Source organism: Camarhynchus parvulus, chromosome Z (assembly GCF_901933205.1).
Source record: "Camarhynchus parvulus chromosome Z, STF_HiC, whole genome shotgun sequence".
NCBI classification, from domain to species: domain Eukaryota; kingdom Metazoa; phylum Chordata; class Aves; order Passeriformes; family Thraupidae; genus Camarhynchus; species Camarhynchus parvulus.
Window position 1 is genome coordinate 59,419,610 of NC_044601.1, and position 17,626 is coordinate 59,437,235.

Below are 17,626 nucleotides of genomic sequence, written 5' to 3' on the forward strand. Positions count from 1 at the left end.
TGGAAGCTGAGAGATTCAACAGTGTCTCTGGCTCAGTTGCCAATAGTTAGCTGTTTCAACAAGCTGTACCTCTAATGAGAAACAGGGAATAAGACTAAAGATTAAAAAAATGTACTCACAAACTTCTTTATTAATCTGGCAGAGAAATAATACATCAACAGTGGCAATTTTCCAGCAAACTCCACAGGGTCCTTGGTATTCAGAGTCATTCTCTTTCAGTTCATCTTCCTGCCAATAGTCACAGAATCACAGAATAGTCTAAGCCCACCACATCATGTGTGATCCATGTTCTTATCATTTCTAGTCCAAGCAAGCTGTTAAGCTGCCAGGATAGCTAACAGTCAGGTCTGGACAGTGTTTCACCTGGATGTGACAGGCAAGGATGTGTTATACTCCAGAGGTATCATCTCCTCTCCCTGTCAACTGCATGAGCAAAGCAAGTGTGTATTATGTATCTTTCCATTTTGAGCAGGAGACTCTCATTCCTAGCAAAGCAAAATATCCTTCCGTGTCTGTCTTCACATGGACTTCATTTTGTAGCAATTCTTCTATGCCAAATAATATAATTTGTACTTTAGCTCCTCACTGCTCAGAACCTCTGCTTTTCTGGCTATATGTAAACATTTCTACATATATATATAAATTGAAATACATAAATTTCTTTTATGGCTGTCCTGGAAGTCTACTCAAATTTAGAACAGTCCAGTATTGTTTCTGGTTTGTCAGTCCAGGATTGACTGTGTCTCTTCATTGTGACCTTTCAATAAATGTACAAGCTCCTCTGAGTGGAGCTGCACCTACTGAACTGCAACAACTTTGTTGCCACAAGAACACAGCCAATGTGGTGATGTATTCTTTTTATAACTGAGGTTGAGTTAGCAAAAACAACCCACTTACTTTCAAAAAAAACTTCCAAAACCTCAGGTTATGCCTCTTTGGAACAGGAAACCACTGGGAAGACACAGTGCCATAAATTCTGTTCCCTTAAAATGGCCTCAGTATGTACTCACATCAGGAGAGTGCTTTCTACTTGTGGCATTTCTTCACATCTTGACTGTTTTTAGCTGCGATAGACGTAGTTTTCTCCTTAATAGCTGGTACAGTGCTGTGTTTTGGACACTGCATCAGCTACAGCCACAGCATCCCTGAAGCAGGAACCCTACTGTCCCCCAGGGTATTCTCTGACACTACACCCAGTGAATAATTTTTTCTGTGTATATGCATGCTGGCATAAAGCCCAGGGAGTTATGGATGTCTCAGACCAGATTCCCACAGCTCTCTTTCTCCACTCTCTACAACTTTTTGATCTACAAATTTTTATCATTAAAAAAAATCAAATCAAAACAAAACTCATTCCCACAAACTCTCTTGAGTTCCTAAAGCTTTTAGTTCTCCACCACTTCCAGGGTTGGGGAGAATTACAGGCAACAGGAATTAAGTTTTCCTGCAGAGAAAGAAACCAAGATTGAATCCTGCAGGAAATTCCCATCAGATTCACCTAGCAGGGAACACCTAGCTAAGAGATGACTGAAAATGGAAGCAAATAGTTAAACGTCTCTCACAGAAGGGTTATTTTTCTGAGGGCCTTCAAGAAGTATGTTAAATCAGTACTTTGTAAACATATGACCATCTCTTGAACTGTCATAGCTTCTGTCCATGTTCCTAGCCTGTTCTCCTCATTTTGCAGTATTTTTCCTTTTTTTATTTCATTTGGTGGAGATACTTCCTTATTTGCCAACTGAATTATTTTAAAATATTAATGTCAAATTGTGTGGCTTTTTCTATGCAACAATTGTGGTTTTAGATGTTAAATATTATATATATATATATAATATCAATTTCAGGTCACATTTAGCTTTAAATTAATATCAGGGAAGTACTGATAAAGAGCTAAGCCAACTATAATACCCAGTCTCACAAAATAGCCTCATGCCCACTGTGTGACTAGACCAAGACTCTTAATGGCAAGAACACCAGAAAACTTGTCACTGTAACAGATGAGATAATATTATTTATGTGCAGAATATATGGACAGAAATATTGAAAAAAATATCTCGCAATTAACAAATCTTCTCCTGGCAAGTACTGTTGGATATCAAATAATCCATGCTGAATATCAAATATTTCTTTTGCATGGTCTGTGTCCTCCCACTATCTAGAAGAGAGCACATGATGATTCCTAAATCAATTATCACTCTTACAAACATGTCCGTTCCCAGAGTTACTGGTTTGAGTCCTGGGGGAAGCCACATTTTTTGCTGATTTAGAAAACCTTGGAGCTTTAACTATTTTTTTGCATTTCTGTGCTCTGGAGTCTGGAGTTCACAGTTCTTACAGCTAAGGCAGTTGAACTGTGGCAGCCATTCATCTTGAGAAAACTGAGCAGAGAAACAAGCATAATAAAGCACAGATTGCTATGAAGGTATACAAGAAGTCCATAGTGGAGCCAGCAGGACGCTATCAAAACAGATAAGGAGCCCAGCCCAGGTCTCAAGCACGGGACAGCACTGAAGTGTGTTGATCCTTGGCCTGGCAGTAACCATAGCAGATGCTAGATGAGGAGACTTGCTAGAGAGCACATGGCATGCACTTAAAAATGTAGATGCCAACGTTATTTAGGAACTGTCTGTTCATAGGGAGGACATTCAGAAGTAACCCCAATGTGACAGCACATTGCTAAAACACAGAATGGTCTTGGTCACCCCGAGGAGTCCTAACCTGCATCAGAGGAGGATTAGGCTGGACACTAGGAAGAATTGTTTCACAAGGAAGGATGATTAAACTTTGGCATGAACTGCCCAGGGAGGTGGTGAAGCTGGCATCCCTGGAGGTGTTTAAGATAGCACTGAATGTGGCTCTTGCTACCATGGTCTGGTTGACATTTTGATATTCAAACCACGGGATGGACTCAATGACCGCAGAAGTCTTTTCCAACCTGGCTGACTCTGTGGCTCTGTCAGGCAGCCGGGAAACAGGGCTCTGGCTGCTGGGCCCCGAGGGGCCACGGGCTACAGGATGCTTCAGCCCGGGAAACCCCCGCATCCCCTCCCGCGGCATCAGAGAGCGGTGGACAACGGGACAAGCTCCCGCGTGCCTCGAACACCTCCTCCCGCGGCGGGGGAACCTCTGGCAGGGCCTGTGCGGGGCTGCGAGGCGCCCTGCCCCGGCCCCTCGGCGGCGACCACCGGCGAGACCCAGCGAGGGGACGCTGCCTTGTGCGGGCGGCCCTCCCCGAGGGCTGCCGGGCCGAACGCCCCACTCCGGCCGTGGTGAGGGCGGAGAGGGGCGGCGGTCCCTGTTGGCAGCCTCGCCTCTCCTCCCTCCCCGCCGGCCCGGCCCGGTTCGTCCCGCCACGTTAACCCCGGCGGCTCCGAGGCGGGGGCTCCCGGGAGCTGCTCCCTCCCCACAGCCCTCCTTCCTCCGCCGGCAGAAACCAGACACCGGGACGGCCCCGCGCAGCCCTTGTGCGGAGCGGCGCCTGTGTCCGGCGGCGCCGGGAGCGGCCCGGCCATGCCGCGGCCCCGATAGGCGCCCCGCTCGCAGCTGCCCGCCCGCACCATGCCATGTGTGCCGCGGAGCCGGGCCGCACGCGTGCTCTCCCTCTGGCTCCTCGTCCTCCACGCCCAAGCGCCCTGCCTGGGCAGGGCCCCGCTGGCCGGCAGCTCCCCGTTCCCCGACGGCGGGCAAGGTCAGTGGCGGCGGGCGGGACGGGACGGGACGGGACGGGACGGGGAGCGGGTCCCGCCGAGGGTGCGCTGCCAGCCGGAGCAGCACAGCGGCGTCGGGGCGCTGCTCGGGCGGGAGGGGCGGCAGCGGGGCCGTGTCGGCCCCCGGAGCTGCCCGGGCAGCGCTGCCGGGACGCGCGGCTCCGCACCGGGGCACAGCGCTCTGGCTGCGCCTTCTGCGGCTGCCGGGCAGAGTTTGGCTGTGTAGAGATGAAGGTATTGCTAAACCCTGCCTGTTGCAGATCTTCGCCGTTCAGAGGCAGCTCTCTAAATGCCGGGATCGTTCTGTGCTACTAAAGCGAAGAAGTTTACTGTCCTGATTGTGTATTTATTTTTAAGCAAGCCATCGCTTCTGTACCAAAGCAGCCGGCACTGTAGAAGGATTGGTTTTAGCAGGGTTCAGCACCCGCTGTGAGTTTCTCACATTTAGTGAGAATGGTAAATTACAAATCAGACTTCACCCGCGGGAGAGGTTTCTTTGAGGCTGCCCTCACAGTTGGGTTATTTTGTCCTCTTTTGGAGTGGGGAGTGCAAGGAATTTTATTTTTTATTTTAGTTTTTGCCTGTTTAAGGAAAATCGTGACTCCCAAGGGAGAAGAATTTTGAGTAGTTGGAAGATTCTGCCTGGCAGTAGAAGATCCAAAAGTATATGAGGAAATTTTGCTTCCTGATGCAATAAACAGCTGTGGTGCTTTCAAAAGAGCTTGAACACAAAAGAGAAAATCTTCTGTACCTCTCAGAGACTGTGGAAAGGTGTTTAAATAAAGTGCCTGAAAAGTGTTAAAATAAGGTGCCTGAAAAGTGAATTTTCAAATATCCTAAAGATGGTTCCTGATTAATTCATTGAAAGTGGATGCTAGCAATAATTACATCCCTGTGACTGTACATGGCACGGAACAGGGATGGTTGTGTTAGCATGTAGTGGCCGTTTAATTGCTGGGCATGTGGAAATTAATGTAGAAGTAATTTAACTTTCTAGGCATGGAAAATAGTCTTTTCCAAGAATTTGCAAATAGCATTCAGTAAAAGTGCAGTTAAGAATGTGGCTAATTTTTTACACAGGAAGGTTTCTTGCAGTGTGAGGTGTGGAATGAAATTTTTATGTGGTGGAGCTGAAGTGTTCTGCTGTCTCTACATCCGTAAGTGTGGTGGATGGGACATTGGGGATGCCCTTGCTGACTGCTGAAGGCCTGCTCTCTGCTGTGGGGCTTTGGAGCTTGCTGTGTTTCCTGGGTGTGATTCTTCCTCACAAGATGAGCCACACTATTTCCTATCCCAGGGAATGGTTTGAAAAGAAGCCAGAGGGTCTGAGGAGCACATGTACACAAACTACAAAGATGGAGATGAAACAATGGCAAATGATGGTGTGTTGCATTTTAAAGGAATTTTGTCAGGGTACATGTTATGTATTTAAAGTAAATTGTGGTTTTCCTGTCATGTGTGACAGATCATGTATATTTTTATCCTAGTTTATTCACTTTGCGTACAGCCATTCTTAATAAGGCAATTCTCTGCCATGTGTGGTGAATTTGCATCCACAGAGGAGCAGAACACACAGGAGTGGTTTTGAATATTATCAGATGTTTACAATGATGTGGAATTAAAAAGGTCTGCAGGGAAGATTTCTCTGACAACTTAAACAATACTTGAGCTCCTCAAAACGAGTGTGAAGAGCCTGAACATTGCCTGTCCTGTGTGCCCAAGGGCCTGAGCAGACACTGTGATTGCAGAGCAAAGTCGTGACTCAAGTGTGTGCTGCTCATTGCCATGTTTCGGTCTCATTCACAGCACCAACACAAGCCAGCATACCCAGGCTGTAGTTCTGGAAAGACAAAACATTCTCCGGAGCTACACAGCCACTTTTCCTGGACTGTAAATCCTGAGCAGTGTCCACACGACAGGCAGAACTCCCCTGGAGTGGAGAGTATGCTGGGTGTCCAAGGGGGATGCTGTGACATGCCAGTGCCACAGCTTGTCAGTGGCATTTGTTCTCTCCATTTATGTTTGCTGCTGCAAAATTTTATGGAAACTTGAGGTGTTTTAATAGGAATTCATGTTACTATATGAAACTAGAGTATTCGGTGTTGAAGGATGCAGCCCCTGATTTTGAGCAGTCTGCGTTGCATGAATTTTGTTCTTTCCTAGAAGGGCAGAAAGGGATCACCAAAATTATACCTCTTGTCTGTTTTACGCTCTTCTCCAGGCAGAAACTATGCTGTCTTAGGCTTAGTGTGGAGCTGAGTAGATTTTTCTGTTATAGTTAGGGCTGCCTTTTACCCATGTGTCTAAGCAAAACTGTACTGATAGTGATTACTTGCAGAAATATAATTCCCCTCTTCCTGTTAGACTTTTGTGTTGTAATCTTATTCCCTCTGGTCTTTTGAAGGGTTTTTAATAATTAATTTCTGCAGTTGTATTACAGTACATTATTATTGCAGCATAATTCCTCTCTCCAGTAACTAAACAAGTATTTAATATGTATATGAAAGAAGTTCAGTTTCTCTGCTTTGATAATCCAATGCTTCCCCATTGTTTCGCATCTTACTGATGCTGATGGCCTACTTTTCTTTAACCTCTGTACACTAAGTGATGCTATAGTGATGAAGTAAAAAACTTCCTTGCATAGTTTTAAATCCAAAACCAGAAGTCTTTGGTCTAGCATGGAATTCAGCAGTTAAGCCGCAACAAATTAGGTTCAAGACATCAGGCAGAGGCAAATTGCACAGTGACAGCAAATGAGTAAGTTTTCCTTCAGGCATTGGATTTGATTATTTAATTAATTGTGCTGAAAACCACAGAAATGGGGGCTGGTCTTGCAGCATTCTCTGCTAGTCTGGCTTTGCTAGCCATATGGAAGTCCCTTGTCTGGGAAGTCCCATATTGGGATATGGTACTTCCCAGAAGTCTCACAATTTAACATTTGCAGATATGCTGTATTTTTTGGTGTTTCTTATCTCTTCTACCTGTATTTTTTTTCTTTTCTGCTTCCCTGTAGAGTGTGAGGAGGCTTGGGTTAGCTTCAGCTGCTGAATTATCAGGCATCCAGCACCTTTTTTGCTGTCCACAGGCAGTGCAAATTGCAGGCATGAAGGTGTGCACTGAGTTTCCAGTGTCTCAGTCCCCTCAATGGACAGGGGCAGATGTCTCTCAGAACCTGTGGTAGGCATTATTGTCCTTGTTGTCAAGACCTGGCTCTGTCTGTGAAGGCCCAAAACCCCACTGCTGTGGCTTGTCCTGCAAATGCTCCAAGTCACTGCAGGCTTGTGTACAAAGAAATCTGTTGTGTAAGAGAATTAGCTTACTTCTGAAGTAGAGGTGCTGCTGAAACTAGGCCAGATTTCTGATGTAGTTCTATATGTGCTGGGAGGCTGGGGACTTTGTGTGTTTTGTTTTGCTTTCATTTCAGTTCGAAGTGTTTCAGTGCATTTGTCTCAGGGGTCCTTGGCCTGAGGAAACTCAAGCAGCCACGTCTTAAACTGCAGCTAATGAGGGCAGCTGAGATGTGCTCCTTCCAGAAGGGGATGAATCCAGACAGCTGCGTGCTTAGGCAGGATTTTTCCTCTATGACTTCGAAGGTACAGGCAATAGAGGGAGAAATGCTTCTAAAAGGATTGTCTAACTAGACCTAGCCTGGAAGCAGCTGGAACAGGCTAATTGCTTTGTTAAGCAGCTTAATTAATGAATGAGGTGTAGTCACTTTATGTGTGAGTGGCTGGGACTTTGGGAATGAAGAGCAACTCTGGGTAAAGAGGAATTGGACTAATGCGTGCCATCATAACTTCTTTTTAATTAAATGTGTTCAGACTGTCATTTCTTGGGTAGAATTCAAGTATCCCAGCAGATCTGGCCCTTAGGGTATGAATTCTTATGGATTGTGTTTTACATGGATTTGTGTTATTTGCATGGGGCTTTTGCGTTTCACATTAATTTAAAAAAATAAAATTGGGTACAGCTGGTGTTTCTTCTGTATCTTCTTGTGTATGCTTCCCCTGTTGTAGCAGGGGACAACAATGTCAATAATGCTCTCTTTCCCTGCTAGATTCTGAGAAGTGATAAGATTTCCAGTCTTACCCTGCTTGGAACGCCTTATACAACAGAGCACGATTACTTCATTCTCTGCAAACCCTCCTTTGAAATTCTGAAGCTGCAGCTGCAGCAGCTGCTAAAGCTGGTGCTACTGAGATGCTGTTACTACAAATGATCAATTTGTGTTCTCTTCACCTTTGTGTGTTTGCAAGGCTCTCTGTCCAATTTCAGGTGGTCAGTTTTTTGGATGTGTGAAGATCACACTCCTTGATCAGAGTATCATGTCCTGGAGACCTAGGTCATGGAGGGTTCCCAAGCCCTTTGGGATTGGGAGAGGGGGGTGTGCATGACAGTCAGTCTTTTATATGAATGGGGACAAAATGTTTGAAAAGAAGAATGTTTAGCTTCTAAACTGAGTGTTACAATGGGAGAATGGAAAGCCTAAATGAGGAATGTATTCCATAGTAGTCAGCGCACTGCCTGTCAGTAGGATGTTGTGGTGAGTTGCTCTCACTTCTGATTTTTCCTTTGAATTATATGAGAACTGAACAGGCTAGTACTCACTCTAGTTTTGTTTCTCCCCCCCCCCGCCCTTTCTCTCAGAGCAATTTGTGAAGACTGTGCCAGAATACCACGTGGTTCATCCAGCAAGAGTAGATGCAAGTGGGCATTTTCTTTCTTTTAATCTACACCATCCCATCTCAAGCCTGAGGAAGAAGAGACATCTCAGAAAAAGTGAAAATGTGGTATATTACAAAATTAATCACAAGGAGAAAGATCTGTTTTTTAACTTGACTATCCACATGGGATTTCTTTCCCATAACTACGTAGTAGAAAGGAGACGTGGCAACCACACCAGAGCGAAGATTTCAGCTCACTCAGGAGTTCCTTGCCACTTCCTTGGCACAGCGTGGCAGCCCGGCTCTGGCAGTGGGACAGCAGCGATCAGCACTTGCAGTGGCCTGGTAAGTGGTGTGATCTTTACTGGGGTTTTGGGCTATTTCTGGTGTCATTAGAGCTGAGCTGGTATTTTATGAATATGTCTGCTAAGAAACTGGATGAGCCAGTCTGATGCCCTACTAACTCAGAAAGAATGTTTAATTCTATGGATGTTGTTCGGGTTTTTTGAAGAATCAGAAAGTCAAAAGGTGATGCTGAAGCCCCTTGGCATTTACTTTTAGCTAGATTCTTTTTTTTTTTTGGTGATCTGGACTGAAGGTTTCTGTTAGTCATACAGCTTGAAGCCATCCAAATATCGAGTCATTGCTTTGATTCTATTAGTAGCTGGATTGCCTTACCAATGCATCCGAATATGAGCTTCTGTTCTGTTCTCCTCTAAAAGCAGTGTAGCTCAAGTACACTGAAACTACTCTGTGAATCACACCCATGGATGGTAGGTTGGGAAAACGCAGTTGTTTCCTTATGAACTGCACTGCAGCTTCAGATATAAATGATAGATTAGATGCAACCTTAGCCAGAGCTCTGAATTCAAGTGTTAACCATTGCTAGGCACCTTGTGTCCAAGAGCACTTCTAAGGCTGGAGCTTGAAGTTGAATATTTCAGTGGTTCACACTGAGAAAAGGAGATGGAAACCTTTTCTTTTCCATGCTGTGTGGCTTTTAATCACAGCCATAGCTTCGGTTTCTGTTTGCGCTAGAGCATGAGGCTGAGAATGCCTTTCTGGAGGGGAAGAAGGAACAAACTGCCTGAGTGGGAAGGGGATGTAGCAAGGTGTGTAAAGTGGCATGTGTGATGTGTGAGAGGCAGAACCCAAAGGGTTTGTGGAGTGTACAGGCAGAGGTGATGGTGAAAGGTGTGCAGCATGCACATGCTGTCCTGCCTTGACTGCACGTGCCTGGAATGTCAAATGACAATGTTTGAGAACCCCTGAAGCAGGGGACTGATCCTTTCTGGCCAACACATCTCAAATCTGCAGCAGGCTGGGGTTTGATGCTTCAGTTCTGAGCCTGAACGCCAGGGTGGGTAAAATGTGAAGTGTAACCTTTCCCTGCTGACCTGTCAGTATCAAGGTGTGTTCCTTGCTGTTGAGCTGTGTGAAGCTTTCAGAAACCATGGAAAGTCTTCTGGCAGTGTGTAAGAAACAACATGAAGACAGTGCTGGTATGTATGAAATAGGAAACTCTGGAGTTTTCGGAAGTGCTGATAACACATTTGGCATGTTTCCTGGAGAAACAAACCATTGCTTGAGGGCAGAAATTTCAGTCCCACAGGTATGAAGATTCATGCATTTTATTTTTTAAGTTACATTTCTGGTGGGAACCAACTGATCAAAATTTCTCCAAAACATCTTTTGGTCATACAGGGTCAGTAAATAAAAGAACATACGATGATACAAGTAGTTCTTTTGGTTGTTTTGTTTTGTGCTTTACCAGAATGTCTTTGTTATTTTTCAGTTGGATGAGAGCTTGAAAATGTGGTGCTCGATCTTCATTATATCTTTGGAAGTATTTAGTCTGCAACAAGAACTAAAAAAAATACAGTTGGCATTTTAAATTCAGCTTGGTAATACCTTCTAAAGTTATCCTTTCATATGTGTTACAAACTTTTTTGACTTTGATTTTCATTTGGAGGTTTTGAAAGAGCACTTGTATCAGAAAAATCACTGTTGAGGTTTTCTGTTCCCAGCCTGCCCCAAAATGAAACTTTGAAAATATATAATCACAAATTAATTCAGGCTGAATAAATGAATTTGCCTCTGGATAAAAACATGATGGTTTTGATGTGATGATTTTTGAAGTACAGGAGTTGCTGCTCTGAAGAGGTTGCAGTAAGAATTGGGTCTGTATCTTGATCCTCCTGTGTGCCACAAGCTAGGGAAAGGTGATTTAGCTTGCCTTTCCCCTGAAAGCTAATTCCAAAAGATCTAGTGTCACATGAAAACATCTATTGATGAATAATTTTGTCACCTATGAAAAATGAAATCTGATTTTCATAATAAAAACCTAACATTTCTGAAACTTTTTTTTGTTTGTGGTTGTCTCCACATTTCAGAGTTCAGAGTTGATTTATTTTCATCCTGGTGATTCTCAATTTTTTGCTCTTCATCATAAGGTCTATTTCTGTCTTTTTTTCTTTCTGGGATGACTTGTGTTTTTCTATTGAAAATATTTTTTTCCATTTACTCTTGTGAAGAAGGGGAGGAGAATGAAGAACTGAGAGTAAGTAAACACCAGGAAATTAGAGAAACTTGCTTCAGATACTAAAGTATCTGAGGAGATGAATAGATGATGGCATGAGGAGAAATGACTAGCTTGTTTGCTGTTGTAAAACTGTGCTGATGTGCTCAAGCCTCATAACCCAGGAGCTGGTGAAAACCAGTCAGTAATCTTAGCTTTCAAGTACTGGGAGCAGGAATGTTAGTGATGCTCCTTCCCTGATGCTGTTTGGTCTTGACACTTCAGGTTCATCATCAAATGAAAGCCTACTGTGCTTTTGTTGCTGAGGCATTTTTTAATAAGCTCAGTGAAGCACCAATTTACCATGGTAATGAATGACAGGAAACTCTGTGATCCCTAAACTTCATTTTTTTTGCTTTCTTAGTCATTGGAGCTGGTGAAAAAATACAACTGGAATGTACTGATTTGATTAAATAAATATGTTTTATGGAATATCCTCTTGGTTGTCATTTTTAGTGTCAAATGTTGCATTATTATTTTGTAATTCTTCCCTAGTGAATTTCTTAGAATATGTCCACTCCAATTTTACAAATGGTGGGCTGAATTGGAACATAATAAAATCCTAAAAATGCCTGTGGGAGAGTGTTCTAGAGTGTTCCTAGTTCTAGTCCTCTTTGTGGAATAACTTCTCATTTTGAGTCTGTTTGGTTTGTATTTGACAGTTTCTGATATTCCAGGACAATAGTGGTGTATAAGAACCAAAAAGAGTGTGCTGTAGGTTTGTGTTTGTCTTAAAAATCACTCACATAGTGCACTGAAAACAGAAAATCTAGAAATGTATTTTCATCTCCCTTTCATTTTAACTTTGAAATGTATTCCTACTTCCCTTGGCATTACATAGGCATTGCTGATGTATTTTTTAATGTTCACAAAATGGCCTGCAAAGGAAATATCAGAGTGATAGATGTGAGATATGAGAACTGGTGGTACAGTCTTTGTGTGACGTTGTTCTTTAAAAAAAAAAAAGTAACTGTGTCTCTGTTTTCAGAAGTATATATGGGGAAAAAAAGATTCATAAAGGAATTTGATCAGGGCAAGGGGATACAGAGGATATTTATCAAGAGATCTGGAGGAAATAAGATGTAATTTCCAAATAAATTTTTTCTTACACCTTGTGAAATCTTAGTTTCCCTTCCATGATAGATTGATCATGACCTTCTTAGCAGGTTGAAGAACATGATGCTGTAATCTCTGTCTCTTCCTCTATGGGTCAGTTGCTTAGTAAAGTCTTTTGCACTTCTGAGCCATTTTGAATAATGCATTTGTTAACATGGGCAGAGTGAGACAGCCCTCACTGTTTATTTTGGGTCACAGTTGGATGAGGGAATCCCGGTGGGGGAGTCACTACTGGAACACAAGAAACATCAAGCTGTGGCACTTGGCAGGGGAGCAAACATGAAATCACTTAGATACAGGAAAATTTCCAAGATGAAGTAAAGGAAGGAATTGATTTATTTTTATATCTTTGAGTGAAAATGATGTTTGGATTGGCTGTCTTGGCAGTCTATTTAGGGCACTCTTCTAATAATGCTTTGAGTTTTCGCAGTGCCTTTCCACAGAAGGCTGCAATGAACTTTCCCAATACTAATTTCTTAATTGTCATTTGTGTGCTAGTGCTGAGGATCCCTTGTGTTGGAGCAGTGGTGTCAGCTTGTCCTCTCAGTAGGGCTGGGAGCGAGCAAAGCCCAGTGAAGTTGAATGAATATCCTGGGTTTGTATGCACCAAGTCCTACAGAGCTGGGAAGTGAATTTTCCTCTGATAGTCCATCCTCTTCATTAGGAACAAGGCCCCCTTTTATCCATCAGTAACACAGACATTGTTTATAGTATTTTTAGATGACAGAGCATTATTAAGGCTTTGTTTCCTTGACACTTGTTTACAGAGCAGAGATGTCAATCAACAGTTGCTCTGGGGGGGATGCATTCATCTTCAAAGGCATTAGCATGGTAAAGGGAGGAGAGTGGAAGGATATTAGTATGGAAATCTGTGCCCGTGTATCTGGTAAACTCCTGGCCATACAGGGCCTGTGGGCAGATCCCGCTTTGGCTATCTCCAGCTAGTCAGAGGGTTGCCTCTGTCCTGCTGGACATCACTGTTTTTAAGAAGTGCTGGGTGCCTTTGAAAAGATTTTTGAAATGTTTCCCCCACCTCCATTCTCTCTGTGCTGGGCCACAGTCAGGGCAGACCTTTGTAGACCTTTAATTGGTGGCTGTATGACTGTTCGTGTAGCAGCTGGTAGGAGATGCTCCAAGTGGGACCTCTCTGGGCACGTCTTTGTCTATCCTGACACCAGTGACAAACTTGTCACTGAAGTGGAATGGTGACTGAATTCTGCTTGAATGTAACTGTTCTCTGTTGCAGGATATCACTGTTGTATGAAACCCAGAATGAGCTCTGGTACTCATCCAGTTCCACCTGTCTTCTCAGTGTAGCTTTTATCTTTTGCAGACTTGCATCAGTTTGGGGGAATTCACCTGCTACATGCCAATAAGCTTTTCTAGTTAATGTGAGATGCTGTTTTTATGTTGACCCACGTGTTGCTGTCTTATGATCTGTCCCAAGTTGAACAATTCTGTGCAGGTATCATAAAAATATTTTAGTGATAATGGGCTCTGTGACAGATAGTGGTCTAATACTGCTGTTTAGACTGTCCTCTCCTGTAGATACAGAAAACAGCCTTCAACATGTTGGACTTGGTTTTTTCCTTAGATGAGGTTTGAGAATAAAATAATCTTTAAAACAGTTTTATAATATTTGTTCTAAAGTAATGGAAGACTAAAATGTCTTGCTAAGCTTATAATACATACTTTTATCTGCTTCTGTATCTCCCAGCATTTGAGCTTGTTTGATTACTGACCATTTGTTTGCTAATCCGTTGTTAAAGGTAGTTACCAAGGTTTAGCAAAGCTAAAGAACTACACAATTCACTCCTATAGCCCAGAAAAATAACCGTGTCTTTTTATTCACTTGTAGTACACATGCAGCTAGTAGAATTGTTCCTCTTCCAATGGAAGTGTATTTTGATTATTAAAAGTGGCAAAATATATGGCAGTGAGAAGACTGTTATGGAAAGGGGGCATGTAATGTTTTCCTCACTGAAACTTTTGACCGCCTGAAATTCGATTCAGTGCTGATCCCTGACCTGTGACAGGCACACCCAGAACACATTTGGGCACATGTGCTGTTTAGGTGGCTGTTTTAATTTTATGAGTTGAATTGTAATGTATTCCTGTAGTGCTTCCTGAGATACACTAATTCCATTCTGTGAACATGGCTTCTGGGAGACAAAACCAGAAGTTCTTCAGGGATCTCCTGCTCTTCTCTCATCTCTCCTTCCTTCCTCTGAGACAGTCTTCTTGTCTTTTCCCTGAGGGATGGTACTGGGTGGGTCCTGCTTGTGTTTGGAAGTATGGCCATATCTGCTTCTCTGCCAGTGGTATCTCCTTACTTTGGTGTCAGTGGCATCTCCACTGCGTCCTCTTTTGGTTTGTCTGGCAAAGGATGATCTGGTGGAACCAAAATGTAGGAATATGGTGTTTGGAGAGAGGCAAGAATGAGGTCAAGCTGCCAGCATTTTCCTCAGGGATGGGAATTGCTCCATGGCTGGATACCATGGGGCTTCCACAGTCTGATTACTGCAATTTGACTTGTTCTGGCAATCCTAAAGAAGGAAAGAGCTGCCAACTAACCTGGTTGTGTAGCTGCTGTACGTCTCTTCTCACATGCAGTAGTATGGAAAATATTGCAAGTAGAAAAATATACACTGAAAGTAAATGCAGTTTTTGCTGTGCATCTGTTCTTTGTCGTGCTTGGTTTGCCTTGTTTCTCCATTATAGTAATAAATATCTGGGTATTCTCCTTGACTGACTAGTGTTGTTGTTGTGTTGCATAGTTTTGTTTTTCTTTTCGAAGATGATCCAAAGGCAGGGTGTGTGGTGGTCTGTGGGGGTCTACCCCCATCCCCCAATAGATTAATCCTTCAAACTTTCATTAGTATTTGCTGCAGTACTTTAACATCCATCCCTTTCTTTGTGTTTAAGCTTCAGCTATCCATCTGCCAGCTCCCTTCCCCCAGTCTTTTGTCTGCAAAAATACTCTTAATTGACAGGTCAAACGAATCTCATCAGCGATCTCAATACATGAGAATCTGGCTGTGTCTGTGGCTCCTGCTTTTGGCCTTGTCACCTTTAACCAATATGAAGTTGTTAGACCAGAAGCTGGGTCTGACCGGAGCTTTTATAACATTGTGTTACATTTCAGTGGAAGAGTCATTACATTCAGTGTTACATTCAGTGGAAGAGTGGGGTAGGTTAAAAAAAGGATTAGTCTTTGTGAGCTTGTGTGGATGGAGTACTCAGATTTAGAATGCTCCTTCAAGATAATGATTTTTTGAGAATATGAAAGGATTACTCTTATAAGGTAGTTTTAAGGAATCTTAATCTCTTGCTTAAATATATATCTATATATTTGCTAATTATTTAGGAATAATGTTCATGTGCAGAGCTGTCAATCATCTTTCCAGTTTCCATGAGCCTTTGTAACCAATCTGCTATGTCATGATTTCATTACTTTGGTGTCTTTTTACAAAATGTTTATGTTTACTGAGGGAAATCTGTGAGATTCTGACTTCAGGTTCAGGATGCAGAAGTGAAAAATATGCATAACATCTATTTTGCTTTGATTCTTAATAATGTAAGGTTTGTAAAATAGTCTGTTCTTTATTTATTTTAATATCTTCTATTATCTTTGGAAGTTTTTGTTTCATTCTCTGAAAGAGAAGTGTAGGCATCAAACCCATTAAGTTCTTAAGAATTTTGCAGGTGAAGGTGAGAACTTTTGATCAGTGAAATGATGGATGTGCGCACTCAGCTTGGCCAGTGGCTCAGCGCAGCTCTAAGTTGTTACTGAGTGAGGTGCAGTCCTGCCCATGTCCCTGCTGATGGTGAGGAGCACTGAGAGTTCAGGAGAGATTGGACGAAATTGCTTGGACTGGGGAAATGGAGCACATGTGAGAAGCAAATCTGTGAGGGACCAAGGCTTTGATAGTTCTGCTGTTCATATAACTTTTTCTTCTTTATTCCATTTTCACAATGGCCTCTTCAATTCTCTTTGTCTGTCAGAGAGGAACAGCTGCAGTCTCTGCACAGTGTCAGCATAAGGACTTGGTTATATGTGCACAAACATCAGACACACACACATGCAAATCTGTATTCATACATGTAGCTCTGTCACTGCAGAACAGCTGCACTGCAGCTAAAGCTATTGGGTTCAGATCTATTTGGTGTGCTGAGAAGGTTTCTGTCCTGCTGTATGTATTTCTTGTTACCAAACTGTGGCCAAAAAAGTTGTTGTGTTTGTTTTTTTTCCCCCAAGATTCTGGTGCTTAACAATGTACTTGCCCAACTCATTTCTTAATTGCAACAGCATTTAAGTATTTAGTGATTTAGTCTAGGGTATTTTGTTGCTTTATATACACACTGGCTTCAGGTGTGCTCTGGAGAAGGACAAGCATTAAAAATGAGTGAGTAGTCATGAAAAAGCTTGTGGTCTTGGTTAAACAATGTCTGTGTTTAAACTTGTTCATGGTGTGTTCCAGTTCTCATGGCAAACAGTAGATCCCTAATAAACTGCTTGTGGATGCATGGAAAGCCCAAGAGTAGATCTAAACTAATTCTGGTTAGAACTCACAGTAAAGGCTAACGCAGAGCTTTGGGTTTCAAGATTCCTTTTTGCAAATTCACTCTTCCCTCCCACCCTCTTTTGAAATGTATATATTTGAAACAAACGCAGTTTTAAATGATCAGTCCGAACTTGAATATCTACTGATTTTTATGCAGTGTTAATTCTGTCTGTTTCCTTATCTAGAACAGTCATTGACCAAATCTGGTCAAAACCATAAAAATGGAGACTGTGGATAGGGTCAGTGTCTGTTTTACCCAGCATCCTCTGTCCAACAATGACTAAGTAAATATCCGGATATGAGTAAGAACATGGCAGTTGGCCATCTCTCATTTGGTCATCCTTGCTTCTGTTTTCAACTCAGATCAAATTTTTGGAGGAAAACCTATTGATGTATAAGTATTGCGCATATTATCTGGGCACTGCTTTACTTAGTGTTAGAAATATAAATCTTTACATATTAATTATATACTGAAAATGATTTAGATATATCTTCATTTGTTTTTCACCAGCTTTTTTAATCAGTTTCATTTGATGCTTCCTGGAGTTGTTGTCATGGAGGACACAGTGAACAGTGAAACACTGAGTTTAGTGTTTGAGATTATTTACTCAGTGACATAGTGTATTCCTAATTATTTTTTTTTTGTTTCTTGGTAATTGCAGACACTTGACAGCTTTGTTGGTCCGCTGTTAAGATTAGTTTGTTACATAGTTCTAGTTTTTTTCCTCATGAAAACAGTAGCTCAGGTTCTTTCTGCACAGTAGCATCTAGATCAGAGTCCATATGCTGCTTTTCCCCCTTCACTGTGCAGTGCTGTATGAATTTTCATTCATCTATTAATTACATTTTTTTTCTTTCTTGTCCAGCTGCTCACTCTCAGGAGTTTTCTGACATTCATTGGTTGTCCTTTGTCCTTACTTTAATAACTTCCTAGAGTTTTCTAATATCCTGTATAACAGATTGTAAACTAATTTTTAATCCAGATGTTAAGACAAG

At 42.5% G+C, this 17,626-nt stretch overlaps 1 protein-coding gene across 1 annotated transcript in view; it reads left to right on the forward strand.

Annotated features, from left to right (window-relative positions):
• The first annotated feature begins 3,191 nt into the window (after positions 1-3,191).
• Positions 3,192-17,626, forward strand: part of ADAMTS12 (ADAM metallopeptidase with thrombospondin type 1 motif 12) — a 147,541-nt gene continuing 133,106 nt past the window's right edge. Inside the window, exons 1-2 of the mRNA XM_030969291.1 lie at positions 3,192-3,688; positions 8,355-8,716. Of these exons, the coding sequence (XP_030825151.1) occupies positions 3,559-3,688; positions 8,355-8,716 (492 nt within the window). The 5' untranslated portion in view covers positions 3,192-3,558. The remainder of the gene's footprint in view (positions 3,689-8,354; positions 8,717-17,626) is intronic.